A 17,209-nucleotide genomic window follows, 5' to 3' on the forward strand; every position below is an offset into this window, starting at 1 on the left:
TGTATGTTCACTATTTACGTTACCTAAATTTTAGTTATTTATTTTAGAGATTAGTCAAAGTATTAAACATTGTATAGATATAGAGATTCTCTATAATCTTAATTATATTTCTCTAATACTTCAAATTAAAGGAGACTTACATGAAGTCCCAAGACTATCACTTCTTGATAATTCTACAATAGTTATCAGACGTATGTACTATTTATACATAGAGAAATTTGAAGATTAAATAAACCTAAACGACCTGAACATCACATTTGAAACTTTCAGTACACTTTAAACAACGAATTTCCCTTCATTTAAAAGATACAACCATAAACTATATGAAGAAAATTGAATTTCTGAAAGCAATTCCATACTCTAAATATCCACTTTAGAGGACCTACTGTTACCTTTCAGCACTAGTATCTCTAAACGCGAAAGCATCAAAGCATCACACAGGCATGTCAATTCCCAAAAGCCGCTCATTTCCCAGCGATCCCTCCCACGCGGCAAACAGTACTTATTCTTCAATCAAACCGCCACAAGCGTTCCAACGCACTTGATGCAGCCGCGTGCTCATTACCTTCAGAGACAGTAACTCCACAAATACCTAAGCCTTGAATTTCAATTACAACCGACGAGATTTCGCCTCTGTCCGTCGCTTCACGCACACAGAATTCGACAACGCCGCCACGTGACCGCGTTCACAGCACACCGAGGCAGGTACGCGCATCGAAGCGGAGGAATAATGCTCGGGGGCTAAACGCTGACCGACGAGCGGGTGGAACGCGTGAAATAAGCAAACAACGGCGCAGCTGGATACCGTGACGGGCTAATTAAGCTTTGCTCTTTCGCGCATTATTTTCTCGCCACCGTGCCCGCTTGCCCATCCCCTCGGCGTCGCGACGCCAGCGTACGTCAGGATCGCACCCCCAGCTGCGCCTTTCCACGCGCAACAAGTGCGAAACGCGTGCTGCCCCGTGTTTTTCTGCTCTTCCCCTTCGTGAGCCTCCTCGCGGCACGAGCCTGTGGGATGATTTAGAGGGTGGAAAAAATTCGGGGCACGGTGCGTACAAGGGGAGGCAAAAAGTGATGCTTGACGCGGGTTTAGGGGTAATAGTTCTTGTTTTTGTCTTGTGACTTTTTTGTTACTAAGGGGTGAGTGGTGAATCGAGGCGACTGGAAAATACTGCTGCTATTTCTAGGTTGAGAATTGGCAGTTTTTTTAATAACTGAATTGGAAATGAGACGCTTGGCAGGTATAGAAACCTACATTCCTAAGAAAATTAGTTTTAATAAGAATTTTGATAATAATTGCCAAGGCAGATTAAGGAATAAATTAATTTTAATTATAGTACTTTGACTTTTTCTGTTCAGAAGTCTGATCGAGTTTTCGGGCACTTCGGAAATTCATAAAATGTGTAAAAGAAACAAAAATTTACGAAAAAGTTATTTGAAGCTATAATGTAAATTTACCTCTTCAAGTTGTGTAATTAAATTAGGACGATTAGAAACTTAAATAAATATCTACTAATAGCAAACTGCTTTTTCATAAAGAATATGAAAATACTCACGACCACAAATTAATTAACGTACATAGAACTACACTGTTTTCACTCTATGCTTCTTATTTCAGGGAAAAGAGCCTGCAGATGCCGAAAAAGTGTGTGGCTCTGATGGAAAAACCTATGCCAACGAATGTGCCCTGAAGGTAGCCTCCTGCAGTTCTAAAACCCACATCAATGTCAGCTACATCGGTGACTGCGGTGAGCCATACAATTCCATAAATTTCCTCCCACTTATTCACCATACTCATGTTAAAACGATAAGAAATCTATCAGTTTAATATTTATGATGGCAGAAAAATCCCTGCAGTCGCAATAATTCGAAACCCTGAAAAGAAAGAAAACAATTCTCTTTCAGAACTTTGCGCGCGCGTCGAATGCGATCACGGGGCCCACTGCATGGCAGGCGTTTGCGTGTGCCCTAAAGAGTGTCCCGAAGAGAACAGGGAGCCCGTGTGTGGCAGCGATGCGAAGACGTACCCATCTGAATGTGAGCTACAGAAGGCAGCCTGTGGGAGAGACCCTAAATTACCAGTCCTCCACGTGATATTTTATGGCGACTGTGGCGAACGATTTGCTGTAGCAGCATTAAGTACGTGAATAATTTCTTTGCAAACTGAAAGTAGCCTTCTGAGATCATGAAACATTGGTAAAAGGAACCCAAGTGGGCTAAAGATTCTTCAAATCAAAATTCACGGTTTGAACGAAAAGAAACTAGTTGCCTGTTAAGATGTACTAAAAACGCTTCTAATTGTCTGTTCAGTCACTGTTAAAATTGTCTTCTGAAACCACGATCTAACGACTTAACTACCTAGCACCGCGTCTAACACTCACTAACCGCTTCGAACGTCCCTTAACCCCTCCGATAGCCACGATGTCAACACCCGCGGTAGTTCGATTGGCCACTACAGCAGTGGACGTGACCAGCACAGCGGCTCGCGAGGACTGCAAGAACATCAACTGCGATTTCGAGGCGACCTGCGAGCTAGGCCCTGATAACTACCCGAGGTGTAGCTGCAAGTTCGACTGCGCCTCCATCTCCCAGGAAAACATGCGTCTCGTATGTGGCAGCGACCTGAAGACCTACCCCTCCCTCTGCGCTATGAAAATGGAGGCCTGCCACAGGCAGCAGGAGCTGAGACCTAGACCCCTCGACGTTTGCCAAGGTTCGCATCCACCCGGGGAAACTTGCGTCGATTCACTGGCTAATCGCTTCTGTGACAAACTTACTTTTAATTAGTTTAATTGTCCCCATAGCGTGCCCATCTGCTCTGCTGTTCGCCTAATTGTTTGACAAGCTGCTTCCCTACACTTTGAGGACGATAATAGTGTATCGTTTCCTGGTGCTTTGTTTCTGTGCTTTCGTTGTGTTCTATTTTTTGTTGAGCCTTGGGAGTTTGGTGGCGCTACTTCTTGGGGGATATTTGAACCTTTAATTTTGTTTAATTGATCATAGGGGACTGTCTGCTGAGAGACCTGTGTATTTTATTTTCAAAGTGTTGTTAAAGCCTAAGTGAAACCTTAAAAGATTGAATCCATTATTTTGCTATGTTTAGATTTAAATAGATATATTAGGATTGTATACTCATTTGCAAAATTAGGATTATGGTAAAATAATTCTGTTTGAAGACGTGGTATGTGTATATTTCACCTGAAATATTTTATTAAAATTTTTCTTTTACGTAGGTATGGAAGTAAAACCCTGCAACGGTGATCCTCCATTGGTGGACGAGAATGGGAAGGAATACGATTGTGGTAATGGGCCAGAACGACGAGACTGCCCTAGCAATAGCTATTGCCATCAAACTACACGACTTGCTCGATGCTGCAGAAAAGGTCAGCTCGAGTCATTTCTATGCCCTGTTCTAAAACCCATTAAGTGTACAAATTTCTATTACCTTTGCCATACTGAAGAAACTCACGAAAATAAATCAATAGAACCAATAGAATAAATGAAGCCTATGATAGACAGATTTAGAAATACACTGAAAACTAATAGTATTGACATACACAATATTTCTATGCTATCCATCTTTTCTATTAAAACTATTCTATGATGCTAAAAATAATATTGGATTCAATTATTTTAAAAATATAGGAGCTTTTATGAAAAATGAGGTTTCTTATTCTTCATGTATACGTACATACATATCTATAAAGTTACTTATATTAGAATATCTATATTAGAGATATTCGGGAGACTGTTGACGAACACAAGGAATAAACATAAATTATCGATCATTAGCTCAAGGAACCCAAGTCCAGAAATGCTCAGACACCTGGCATGGTTGCTGCCCGGATGGGAAAACTGCAGCTCAAGGGCCTAATGGTGCAGGCTGCCCAAGCATGTGTAATTGCAACAGGTTGGGTAGCGTTTCTGACACCTGCAACCCAGAAACTGGACAGTGCGAATGCAAGCCAGGCGTTGGAGGCCTAAAATGTGATAGATGTATGCCAGGATATTGGGGACTGCCTAAAATCAGCGAGGGTCATCCAGGATGCATACGTAAGAATAAATCAAATTACAAAGTGCATCCTATTGCATAAAATCAACTTATATTCCTCTTCAAAGTGCAGACATGAATTACCTAATCTTTCTATAGCAGTTAGTAGTAATAACTAGAATGTGACTTCTTGACTACAGAGATTAATAAGTATACTTTTGTCTAGATTACTAACTCAATATTTTACTAGCTATATTTAGTCAATGCGTAAATATCGTTCACGAAATTGATCGAATTGCTTTGACGTGATGCTTCAGCGTGCGGCTGCTCGTTATTCGGATCCATTAGAGAGGACTGCGAGCAAATGACAGGTCGCTGCGTTTGCAAACCGGATATCCGAGGACAGAAGTGCACCATTTGTACCGATCACAACAAGATATTAACTCCTACTGGGTGCTATTCAGGTATCACGTGGAGCAAAACTGACTTTGTGTCTATCATATTTATAAACATTGGAAAACAAATTATAATGCTCACCAAGAATATCCTTAGAAAATTCCTTGATCTAACCTGAGGGTGATAATGAACCTATATCCCTTAACTAAACTCAAGTAAATATTCCCAGCAGAACTGTATCAACAAACTTCCTTTACATTAAATAATCTCTTAACTAATGTTATTCAGCCATAAATAAAAAGTCTATATTTATTTTTATGTTCCTCTAACTCACCATTATACGAAAATTGCACCAAAGAATTATTTTAACATACTATAAACAACAGCCACAGACTCTGCAAAAGCACTAAACAATTAGACAACAAATTTCCTATAAAATTACAATCTTCAAAATCTACTGTAATAGTAATACTCTAAAATCTGAGTCCTTTTATTTAACAACTGGCTGATAACATTAACTCTGAATACCCTGCGAACTGACTCTCTGACTATGTATATTAACATCGCCATTCGATCTGGTTGCAGCGGACACGACACCGCCGATACCGGCCTCCTGCAACGAGCTGGAATGCTATTCTGGCGGCCACTGTTCAGAGATCAGTGGCCCACACTGCGTCTGTCCGTCCTCCTGTCCATCGGACATACCGTCGGTGCCCGTTTGCGGTAGCGACGGACAGACGTACGACAACGAATGCGAGCTAAGGCTCTACGCTTGTCGTCACCAGGCAGACGTGGTCACGCAGGCCTTCGGCCACTGCAAAGGTGGGTTCACTGAGCGCGCGCCATACAGGCCGCTTTATATTCTGCGTTATTAAGCTCACGAACAGCTGGGAACGCTTTTAATCATTGGACACGACTATTGGACACGATTGGATCCTAGCACTGCCGCGCTGCGCGTAGAACTTTGAGGCTCGTCAGCGTTGCTGCGACCAGGGCGCTTCACGAGCGTTAGGACTATAGTCGAGACAACGAGGCGAGTCGGCAGATGCAAATAAATGTAGGGACTTGACGAGGCAAGGCAAGACCGAATTGATGGTTTCTAGGGATTCCTGTATGAGTATCGGGAAATTAATATTTTATGCGACGTTCTAGTACCTTCTCGTTTGTGATCAGAACCTGGGAAAGTTACGAAAGCACGTAGAAGAAGGAAGGTAAATGTAGACTTGGATGGCTCTTGAAAATTTGATTTTATTTCAGTAGTTTCCCAGGTTCGTCCCTGAATGTATCACTTGAATGTGATATGATAGACATATAGAAAGTTTGTTTTTCCTTGCTGACTCGACTCGTGGACCCGAGCATAGTAGCGTTAGGTTCAAGGATTATTTTCAGGTTGATTCGACGGAAGGAGTTTTAGTTTCAGTTATGCTTTCAGTGACTTATTATTAAGATGTGAATAATGGGTGTTATGTTTGTGTTGCTACTGACGAGCAGCGAATTTCTAAGTGACCAGCGAACGCATATGGTAGATGTGGAAATACTGTCTTAACGATTTCGAGGGTTGACGTAGATGCTAGAGTAGGTAGACAGTAGACATAGGATGAGTACTTAGAGTCAAGCGTTATCTAGAGCCAGGAAGAACCGAATGTTTGTAAGTTCTAGGATCAGCAGGAGCCAGTAGAGAGGCTAGGAACACGATTAATAAACCACTAACGATGTTATCGCTGTTGCCTAGGAGACAGAACTGTCTCGCGACTCGAAACTAGGACTAACAACTAACAACCTGTTCCTTTGTATCCATAACGTGATAATAAACTCATCAAGTTTCTACTAACATGTATACATATATGTTTATAACCCCCTTGCACCTGAACCGCTTGTCCGCTACTTTGCTTGCTTTCTTCGCTAACGTCGTTCTAATTAACATTCGTGGTCTATCAAACTGTGAAATCACTGTCAATGTATGTGATAAAAGGTTCAGCAAGAAAGGAAGCAAAGTGAACGAACTGCCTCGACAATTTATAATCGTCTGCGATATTATTGACTTACACTACTGAATTGTTGAAAAGGGATTTTGCATTTCTTCTCTCGCGGAAAAGGAGATTCTAGCGATGTTAAGGATCTACAACTGGACCATGCGAACTCGAATTCGCGGAATTCCCTTGCTTCCACCACGGAACGAGCTATCTCACTCGCGTAGGTAAATTCTGGGAAAGTTGCTGACGTTAACTCGCGAAACTAAGCAGCAAAGGGTGGATTTAACTAAATCACCGTCGACTTCCGAGACCAAAGTCTCGTCTTAAGTGGTCCCCGTGAGATACGCTGGAACTTAACATCGGAACACCTTAAGAAACGGTTACCGAACCTCGTGCCTCAGTCGTTAAGCACGCTCTGCCCATCGAGTCAAAATAAATTAGTCCGCGGCAGCTAAAGCCCTCCTCGAACGAACGAACGAACGTTGTACCGACTGCTTTTTGATACCGTTATCCGCCATAAATCCCCGCCTCCAAGAGGGAGGATCGACGACTCGAGAGCCGCGATAAATCCGTCGAATCGAACAATTCCCTTTGCGCCGTCTGATCGATGTCTGTGGACTTCGAAACGAACCTATCGATCGAAAGCTTTTTTGTTTCTTCTTTTTGGAGATTTGAGGGCTTAATATTTCGAGGAAATAATAAATCGATATTTTAAAACTCATCGTAAGTAAGTTAGTCGTAAAAACCTCACAATTTATTTCAGCATAAAAGTGCTAAAAAAATATTCCTTAAAATTAAATAACACGTAGAAAACTGCATAACCAAGAATCATTAAGAATTATTTTTATTTATTCTAATAAGGAGTTATGACTAATTTTTATTATACACCTGGCTTCCCTTTGCAACTTTTCAGGCTACGTTTCCTGAATTTAAATTCATTTTTATTACTCTCAGTATTTCATTTACTTCTTCACGTTTTTTTCTATCCTGAAGAGCACAATGCTCCGCGCCATGCAGATGCACATTCTACAGAACCCCAGCAGATTCGTAATTCACACGCGATCGATTGAGTCGTCGACTTGGATTGTACCTTGAAAGCAAGAAGAAAAGGGAACTCGAGGATAAAGACCTCTTCGACAGCAGCTACGTTCCTTCGAAAGTATTCTACATTCACTGACAAAGTTCGCGGAACGAAACGTCGGAATCTATTAAAATCGCCCGCCTGTCCCCCTAACCTTTCTCCCCTTATTTTCGATTGCTCAGGCCTGTGGACTGTCCCCATCCCTCGCAACTGCGTCGTCTCGAGGTTCCTAAAAGTCAATTTCTTAAAAAGTTCTTTGGGACTCGTCCCACGAAGTCAAACATAAATCAGATTACTCTTGGCTCGTGGAGTGGACCTACCCTTCTATCATCCCCTACCTCTATGTTTCCACAGACCATGCTGCACAAAGAACCCTGCTACCTTCTAACGTTTCTTCATCGCGGTCTTTACTTGTAATCGTTTCGCACGGAGCACGAAAACCTTAGAAGAAAAAGAACGTGGAACCTTATGGATGTCACTCTCGAGTCTCTAAATAATGGGCAAGGTTTTCTGCAAGATTCTTGTAAAATATTTATTACTTCTCGAGGATCGTAGATACGAAGAATTGATGAAAAAGTTTGCTTGCATTAAAGATTGCAAGCAAAAAATGGAAGTTTAATGGAGGAGAAAGTGTTAAGAGATGTAACATTAAAATGGAAAATAAGTTTGTTGAAAGTTTTGAGAATAGAGAAACTGCATAGTGAACCTTTGAAAAAATAGTACAGAATTCAGACATACTTCTAGTAATAATATTGTTATATAATACTAATATTTATATAATTTTCTTGACTGAAATATAGACGTGATAAATCAATTTACTGAACTTATAGGTTGAAAGTTGTCGTGCTTTTAAGTAGTAATCAGTATGATATGTTCCTACATCTTTTATTTACTTTTCAATCTTCTGTACACTCAAATTTATATTCCTCTAAAGTTCAACACTATTCTCCACAAACATCGATATTTCTCTCACTTTAATATAAACTTCCAAGATAATTTGATAAATCTCTCAGTTTTTAAAACAGACTAATCTAACAACTGAGAACCATAAACCAATAAGTCAGTTCTTCAAAATCCTTGAAAACTTTCAATCCCAAACAGAATTCCAATCAACAATTGTTCTCAAACGCTCTGCACCGCCAAGGTAGTCTCTAAGAAATCCGCCCCGTCGAAACTGCCTATCAGCAGCGACCGAAACAGGGATAAAAAGGCAGTAGAGTAAACGTAAAACAAGAACGCCATTTCAGGACATCGTTGCTCGCGTTTGAGCTCTCGACTGCCGTTCGAACTCCACGGCTTTCAGCAGATAAATACGGGGCTAATCCCCCTTACTACGGGGCTCTTTGTAAAATAAACAGGAAAGGGGATGAAATAATGGAACGAGCGAACGGTTAACGGTAACGTCGATAAAGCCGACCGATGAAAAGGCCAATCGACCGAGCCGCGCAGAAAGAATCCTCTTCGGTCCCTAAATGTCGACTCGCGCTCCCCGTCAGACTCTTTTCTCCTATCGTCCAACTCTCAAATTGACTAAATCTACCCTCCCCCGCCGCCTGCCCTCGGCATCTCCTCGTCCACATTCACCCCGTTCCTCGACGATTTCCGGAACAGAAAATGCTTTCTGGTAGAAAGGGACGAGAACAAGAGGAGAGTCTCGTTGTCGGATTGTCTCGCTGTCGACAAACGAGTTCGATTATACGCTGCTTGAAAAATACGCGAACACGAGACGAAGGAGTGGGGAGGCAAAAAAAAAGAAGGGACAGGCAACGTGCAGCCGGAAGTCGTCGATGTGAAATAATAGGAAGCAACGGCGCAATTGGAAAGTAATTAAAATCCCATCAAGCCGTCTCCAACTTCTGTTAGCGGGGCCGCGTTACTGCCTCCGATAGAATTAGCTTTTCGATTCTCATTATTTAGAGAAATTGCGACGCACCGATAACCCACACCCTCTGAGGCTACCTGTTTGTTCGAGCCTGTTCGATTCTCTGCGCTGGGGCTGTGTAAGGAATGGAATTCAGTCGAGATTCCATTGGTGATTAAGATGGTTCTTGTTTGATTGATCGCGAGGGAAGGCATCGAAATGGGCTCTCGTGTTTTCAACGATGATTAACGCAAATGGAAACTATTTTGTCTTTGTGGAATTTATAAAACTTGAGTTGGGTTCCCTGATACTTGACTGTAAAGTTTCGTGTTGGAGTCACTGTTCTTGATATTTGAGATTTTAGGTATTTCAGGGTTTTGATAGAGTTTCAACTGCTGTTTTTGTAGAGTAGGTGTTATAATGGTTACTCGAGTATTTAATAGATTTTCGATTAAACTCCCCTCAACTAACAGACTCTAAATTGTATTCCTATTGTATTTCTTTTTTGTTTTTGAATCAATACTACGCCATTACACTTAATAGTACCGAGATAATTCTTACTTTTATGAACATATAAATATAAAATATAGTAACGTCAGTTTATTTTCCACTCTACACCTAAGCTGAAGTCACTGAAAGAAAATCAATGGAAAAGCTCGCAGGAAGTTCCTACGTGTACAGTTTCGATATTATTATAATTCGTTGCTCGTCAAAAGCGAAAAAAAAAAAGAAACAAAGCCTATTCTTTCGCGCCTGCAATGGAAAATCCATGAAATTTTCAGACGACCCCATGGTGAACACGGACTTCCCCGTGAAAAGGTACACGGCAGTGCAATACACCCAGCCAGCTGCTGCCATTTCGCCGCTATCGAAATCGACCAGGCATCTGTTGGTGCCGGAACCGGATCCACGCTATTATTATACCCATCGAGCGCATCAAGAAACCATCACGATCGACAGAGACAATTTAAAGCACGGTAAAAGCCAAGCCCCTCTTTCAATTCTATTCATTTTCGCGGATCTTCGTGGTATTCTTAGATCTTATTCGCGCGATAGCAAACAGAGCCCCTGGAATCGATTTGAAACACGTTTCGTTGAAACTCTGATATAGTATACTCTATTTTACTCTTTCCTGTGTGTAAACTTCAACATTGAGAAGTTAGTCGTATATTCTGTAGCTTTCTGAATGTCGAAGCAATTTTATTTTGCAACTTTTTAGTGAGGTACTTCAGCAACAAGAAACAATTGCGATCGATAAATGCAGCCTCTGAGGTGCATGTATAAATTATGCATCTTATGGTCACGATAATCGTGGGATGAGAAACGTGAAGGTTCTTGTAACCCTGTGGCTCAATTGGAGAATAATAAATGAGAAATATTAGAATCTGTGCAAGTCTTGAATCTTTTCAATATTAATTTAAAAACCCTAAGAAAAGTGTACAAAATTTACTCCCTTTAGAGTTGCCACTCATTTTGTGGAAGGAAATTAAGAGAGCATTTTCGAGAAATAATAATACCTATATCTAAAAATACTATAATAAATATATAATAAACCTTTACATATGTGGACCCCAAAATGAGATCACCATAAGATTCGATAAAATTTGTAGCTTGTATTCTCGTTTTAACTTCTATAATAATTACCACTGCGCAATTCATTTGTGATAACATTATCAATATCACAAAATTAATAGCTTAGGACGACATTGGTTCCTGATAACGAACTATATGTACACATACATTTGTTGCTTTGAACCAGGCTCTCTAAATCCGCTTTGCTGTTGATTCAGGATCAATCTAAAATTAATGATATCGATACGTGATTGATATTATCCTCTGAAAAGCGAAATGCTTCTTAGGATACGAATTTATTGAAATGTTCCATTCAAATTTTACTCTGTTCGACAGGAGCGGCGGCTGCATATAGACCAACTCCAGCTACTATTCGCGTGGTCACTGCGTTGCTTGGCGACCTATGCACCGATGATAAAGACTGCACAATCCCTAATAGCGAATGCTCGAATGGAGGATGCATTTGCGCAGATGGTTATGCGGAAACCAGCGATAGACAGGAGTGCTTTGGTAAGAAATTGGAGTACGCCACAATTTCGAGTACTTTTTTACTGTTTTATGTAACCATAATTAAAAACAGCATCTATCTTTTTAGTGAATTAAATTTTAATTGTTTTGGTATAAGAGTTTCAAAAATACATACACAGTTTAGATATACAGGGTGATCCACTTAAGTAAGGCCACTTAAATATCTCGTTCTCTAATTATGATGACACAACAAATATTTTACGAAGGACCAAATACAAAAATCTAAAATACCACAGTAAACACCCGTAATTCCACACACACAATATCTATCAGCAGCTTTAACACTAGATCTACTAGACCTATTAAAATGACTGATATGATTATTCCTTAAACACATTTTTATCCTGTACAAACTCTATATTTTTCTCAGTTAATGCTGAATAACACAAAAGAAACATACGAATAAACGTTATTTCTGTATATTACATACATTTACAGGTATTTGTAACCGTGGCACATTGTTAAAGATAGATACACATTAGTGGTTCCAGCGTTAAAAACTGAGAAAACATTTCCCCCTTTATCGAGCATTAAATATTAGTTGCACTGTTATCGACAGGCAAGGAACGAATCTAATTAACCCGTTTCCAGCTAATTACGTGCCGGTCACGCCGACCGAAGAATTTCGTGCCTGCCTATCGTACCCGTGTCACGCGACATCGACGTGCATCGATCTGCCCAGCGCGACGTTCGTCTGCATCTGCAGGCCGAATTATACTGGTCTATTATGCGACGAGGAGATCAACAAAAGGGATTACGAGGTGCCATCGTTCGACGGGAAGAGCTACGTAAGGATGAACAGGCTGAAGGCTTACCACAAGTTTAGCGTCGAGGTCGAGTTCAAGACGTACGCCGACAACGGGATTATACTTTACAACCAACAGAAGAGCGACGGGACTGGGGATTTCGTCTCGTTAGCCATCGTCGACGGGTATGTACACGGTATCTCGTCGACTAGCATTAAGGACGAGGAATTAGCGTAACCGCCACGGGCTGTCGCCAAGTAAACGGTGAAGTGTGACGATAGATTGAACTATCAAGAGAGAAATTGAGTGATTGATTGAAGCAGGTACCGATGGAGGGATGGTTGAAGCGAGGGAGATTTAGGGGAATAGGGGAATATACAGGGTATCCCAGATTTAGGATGCAAGATTCTGTCGGTAGATTCTACGGATGCAGATAAGAAAAAGATTTGGTGGCTCGATTTTGGTTTATCGAATATCCAAATAGGAAAAAATGAGGAAGATAAAATCTTCTACTCCTTCTGGGAGTAGTTCTATAATTCTTTACAATTATTCTAGTTTGAATATTTAGGTACAGTAGAGTCTCTATACTAGCACGAATTTTAGTCCTATTTTTCAACAATAAACAAGGTTCTACCATTCTGGTTAGACCTTTCTACAGGGTGTTCTAGATTTTAGGTGTAAATATTTGTTAGTATAAATATGGGTTGTTTAACGCTTTATTGGAAAGTTATGAACAAAGATTTGATATGACTGAACTGACTGTTTCATTCGTGATTCCTTTTACAGACACGTCCAGTTTCGGTACAATTTGGGAAACGGTCCAGTAGTTTTAACCTCTCCCGAGAGAGTTACCATGAAAACGTTCCATCGTGTCGCAGCGAAAAGGTACCACAAGGACGGTGTCCTAATTTTCAACGATGGCGAAGACGTGGCTGGCCAGAGCCAGGGGATGCTCAAGTCGCTGGACTTGAATCAGGACACGTTCATAGGAAACATGCCCACAAATTACTCCAAGTGAGTAACTTGCAGAAAATTTCTTACACTAAAGTAGCTGTTGCGTTACAGTGAGATTGTAACTTGGACTCTTATTTGAAAATTTGGAACCTCCGATTTTTTGTTCGCTGAGATGGCCTCTGATGTCTAAAATGTTCGTTACAATATAATATTAAATTTTCAAATATTTAAAAATTCCAAATTTTCAAATATTTAAAACTTCAAATTTTCAAATATTTAAAAATTCAAACTTTCAAATATTTAAAAATTCAAATTTTCAAATATTTAAAAATTTCAAATGTTCAAATATTCAAATTATCGACTTCCCTATTTTCTAAATTCTCACGATATTTTTACTCAATTTAGTAGAAAAATACACAGTCCTTTATACAAGGCACTTCTCTCACTAAATACCTACCCGAAAATATTCCTTTACATTCTACGAACACAACTAATTCTAAATTATCAAAGTTTTGAAAATTTCAAACCTTCAAAATTTAAATATGAATCCATTAACTCTCAAATATTTTCAGAGTCTACGACAATATTGGCACGAACCACGGTTTCCTGGGCTGCATAAGAAAACTAAAGATCAATCGAAACTCCGTGGACCTGCACGTAGGTCACAATAAAGATATTCTAGAAACCTATCGCGTGAAAGAATGCGGGGAAAACGCGTGTGCCAACCTGCCTTGCCAGAACGGTGCAACCTGCCAGCCGATCTTCGAAGAAGACCTCTGCAACGGTCGCGAGTGCAGGAGGATTCAGAAACGAGGAAAAGGAAGGAACAAGAATGGCATGAATATTGTACGATGCAAGGGATCCCATTGCACCTCGATTGATCAACGAAGATCAAAGAAGAACACGAAGAAACATTGCGCGACCCCTAAATGCGACTATGATTACGACATCGATTACGAGAGCAATTATGAACATGGGAATTACGCTGTGGAGAAGTACGAACCACCTGATTACAGATGCATCTGTCCACCACAGTTCACTGGGAGAAACTGTGAGAAATCCTTGGATCCCTGTATAGGTGAACCTTGTCAACATGGAGCCACCTGCGATATCCTGCCGCAAGGTGGTTACGTTTGCAAGTGTCCACCTGGCAGGACTGGAGAACACTGCGAGATTTGTGAGTAGAATTATCATCCTATTCAACACTGAATTCTAACGAAAGAATATTTTTATAAAGAGATTTGCATTGGTATTGTTGGAAACCTTGGTCATTAATAGAATCATGTATAAAGTCGAGTTACTAATTAAAATTCGTGCCAAAGATTGTAAATATGTGTAAGATAAAATTACAGCAGAAATCAATGCATTTCTAAAATTGTGAACTAAATTCACTTGCAGTGGACGCTGAGCTAACAGAGTTGCTAATACCAGAGATGTCTGGAAACGGTTTCCTGGAGCTGCCTTGCTTAGAAGGAGTGGCGAAAGCGTTCTCCATCGAGCTATGGTTCCTCACACATGCCAGCGACGGTCTCCTGCTCTACAATGGTCAGCTGAACAATGGTCGAGGAGATTTCATCAGCTTGAACCTTGTTCACGGCAAGCTGGAATTCAGATTCAATCTTGGCAGTGGTATAGCTAATATTACATCGCCGAATCCTGTCACGCTCGACACTTGGCATTGCGTTAGAATTAGCAGACTGGGCAGAGAGGGTGTCCTCCAGTTGGACGATGGGGCGGTCGCCAGAGGATTGTCTGGGAGTCCTTTGACAGAACTGAACCTGGAGATGCCGCTTTACATCGGTGGTGTGAAGTACGTGTGAAAATAGATGAATTATTTAAGTAGGTACCTAGGATGCAGCTTCAGGAATATCTGAATTTCTTTGTCATTTCAGACACTGGCGAGAAGTTCATCGCCTCGCTGGAGCCTGGACTGGCTTAGTAGGCGCGGTGCAAAGACTGATGGTAAATGGGAGGACGTACCAGAACCTGGCAGTCAACATTACTCAATACAACACTGAGATCTATGATGGTCTACCGTGTCCCAGTAACGAAAATCCCTGTCACAATGGAGGAGTGTGTTTGCCTCTCCTCAATAGCTACCTATGCAAATGTGCTAATGGCTACAACGGTCTCCACTGCGAATTTTGTGAGTTCTTCAATTGAGTCTTTTTTCTGAAGTCTTGTAGCCTTATTAATTGCTTTTGATTCTTTCAGTCATGGGTTACGAGGTCTCTACTGAGCTGACAGAAAGACCAGTGCGTTTCAAAGGCGACAATTTCCTACAGTTCAGACACCGCAATGGCAGAAGGTAAACCGATTAGACAATTCGAAACTTTCTACTATTTATATTCTTAGATCACTTCAGCACACCTCTCGAGGTATTCCGAATTTAGGGGCACCATGTTAGGCTGTCCAATAACAATTAGTAACAGTAGACTAACTAGATCCTCGTTGACAAAGTATCACTAACCTTCTGATTGTATAACACCAACTAGTACTAACTCGACTAACACTACCCTCGGCGAGTACTTTGAGGAGTCCTACTCCGACTACGTCTTGGAGGAGGATGTCGACTACGAATACGACAGTTACGATTACACGGAGTAAGTTTCTAGGCAGAATGGCTATGGTGTACTCGTTTGAGGGAGACTTAACGCGTTCCCTTTGTCCATGTGTCGTCACCATTTCATTGGAGTAGGCGATGTCTAGAGCAAACCCTTCAACCCTGACAATTGAACCCTCGATGCTTCCCAAAAATGCCTCACTGAGGCTACTTCGAGGATACCAAACGAAGCACGAGCATCGTGGTAGAAAGAGCAGATTTGAAGGGTTCCAAGCGAAGACTAAATGTTGCTTTTGTGATGTAATGCTTGCCTGAATGTGTAATGTCCTTGTCCTATGGCACTGTAGATCGATATTGAAAGATTCAGTGGCGAGGAATGGCACTACAGAGGATCATGTTTTAGGCGCAGAGGTCAGCAGTCGAACAAATTCGAATTGAGACTGAGAACTACGCATGCTGAGGGTCTCATCGCCTGGGTTGGGAGAGGGAAAGTTGAACACCTTACGTTGTCACTGCACAATGGCCAAGTAGTCCTCACGTATAGGAGTGGGACTGAGCAGATATCATTGAGAAGCAGGGTTTGTATCTATTTCTATATTTTCAAATCATTTCTAGTAATAATAGAAGCTAGAGATCCCTTAAACCACAAACCACACCCTCAAACTTATAAAAATTAAAGAAACTCCTATTCATTACATTAAGATTTCTGAGTGTAAATATTACCAACACTGTAGCTAGCTTCATCATAGGACCAACTGGAACACTAATACTATTCTACCTTATTAATTACTATAATCACCAAGTTTGCGAACATTTATACAAATAATAGACTCACAGTTAGACAGTACACCAAACGAACTCCTCTCTGTAATGCCAGCAATTTCCTAGTATCTAACTTGCACCCACAAAACTTCCAAGACTCCAAAATCGCGTCTTCCAGGAACGAGTGGACGACGGCGTCTTCCACCACATCAAAGCGTCAAGAAGACGACGAGTATTGACGATCCAGATCGACGACTACGCCCCAGTCAAGATATCCACAGAGACCACCCTGCTGACCACAAATGGTAAACTGTTCATCGGTGGCAAGCCAGGGCACCGCGGGATCAAAGGCTGCGTGACGGACTTCGTCATCGACAAACGGCGTATCCAGCTAGCCAGGCGGAAGATAGAGCACTGTCACGACAACGACGTATGATAACAAGCCCCTGGACCGACGATCGTCAACGTGACGTCGCCTCTGGCCACGCTCGTCGACTGGACGAGACGTTCACTCTCGACGAGTTAGCATCAGCCTAAATACATCCGCGAAGAGAATCCTCGAAGATGATTCTGTACACGAGAAATGGAACTGTCTCGGGGTACCTCAATAAATGGCGAGGGAGAATATCGAAACCTTAGAGAACAATAAGTGATTCCTGCCAAAGTGGAGGAGGAACTGTCGAAGAGGATCGTGCCATGAGGAGAGATGAAACGTGGATCCAATAATATATCAGGCTGACTCGTCTATTTATTTTCGTTCGAATAGCGTAGAAACGGAGGTC

At 41.3% G+C, this 17,209-nt stretch overlaps 1 protein-coding gene across 1 annotated transcript in view; it reads left to right on the top strand.

The window, feature by feature from the left end:
• Nucleotides 1–16,972, top strand: part of LOC143179802 (agrin) — a 399,531-nt gene extending 382,559 nt beyond the window's left edge. Inside the window, exons 11-28 of the mRNA XM_076379178.1 lie at nucleotides 1,619–1,748; nucleotides 1,906–2,139; nucleotides 2,417–2,713; nucleotides 3,234–3,383; nucleotides 3,793–4,053; nucleotides 4,309–4,455; nucleotides 4,973–5,209; nucleotides 10,085–10,279; nucleotides 11,211–11,384; nucleotides 11,994–12,333; nucleotides 12,935–13,162; nucleotides 13,675–14,279; nucleotides 14,501–14,912; nucleotides 14,995–15,248; nucleotides 15,317–15,410; nucleotides 15,598–15,705; nucleotides 16,069–16,243; nucleotides 16,606–16,972. Of these exons, the coding sequence (XP_076235293.1) occupies nucleotides 1,619–1,748; nucleotides 1,906–2,139; nucleotides 2,417–2,713; nucleotides 3,234–3,383; nucleotides 3,793–4,053; nucleotides 4,309–4,455; nucleotides 4,973–5,209; nucleotides 10,085–10,279; nucleotides 11,211–11,384; nucleotides 11,994–12,333; nucleotides 12,935–13,162; nucleotides 13,675–14,279; nucleotides 14,501–14,912; nucleotides 14,995–15,248; nucleotides 15,317–15,410; nucleotides 15,598–15,705; nucleotides 16,069–16,243; nucleotides 16,606–16,863 (4,299 nt within the window). The 3' untranslated portion in view covers nucleotides 16,864–16,972. The remainder of the gene's footprint in view (nucleotides 1–1,618; nucleotides 1,749–1,905; nucleotides 2,140–2,416; nucleotides 2,714–3,233; nucleotides 3,384–3,792; nucleotides 4,054–4,308; nucleotides 4,456–4,972; nucleotides 5,210–10,084; nucleotides 10,280–11,210; nucleotides 11,385–11,993; nucleotides 12,334–12,934; nucleotides 13,163–13,674; nucleotides 14,280–14,500; nucleotides 14,913–14,994; nucleotides 15,249–15,316; nucleotides 15,411–15,597; nucleotides 15,706–16,068; nucleotides 16,244–16,605) is intronic.
• Nucleotides 16,973–17,209: the final 237 nt, after the last annotated feature.

The sequence above is a fragment of the Calliopsis andreniformis genome, chromosome 1 (genome assembly GCF_051401765.1).
Source record: "Calliopsis andreniformis isolate RMS-2024a chromosome 1, iyCalAndr_principal, whole genome shotgun sequence".
NCBI lineage: Eukaryota > Metazoa > Arthropoda > Insecta > Hymenoptera > Andrenidae > Calliopsis > Calliopsis andreniformis.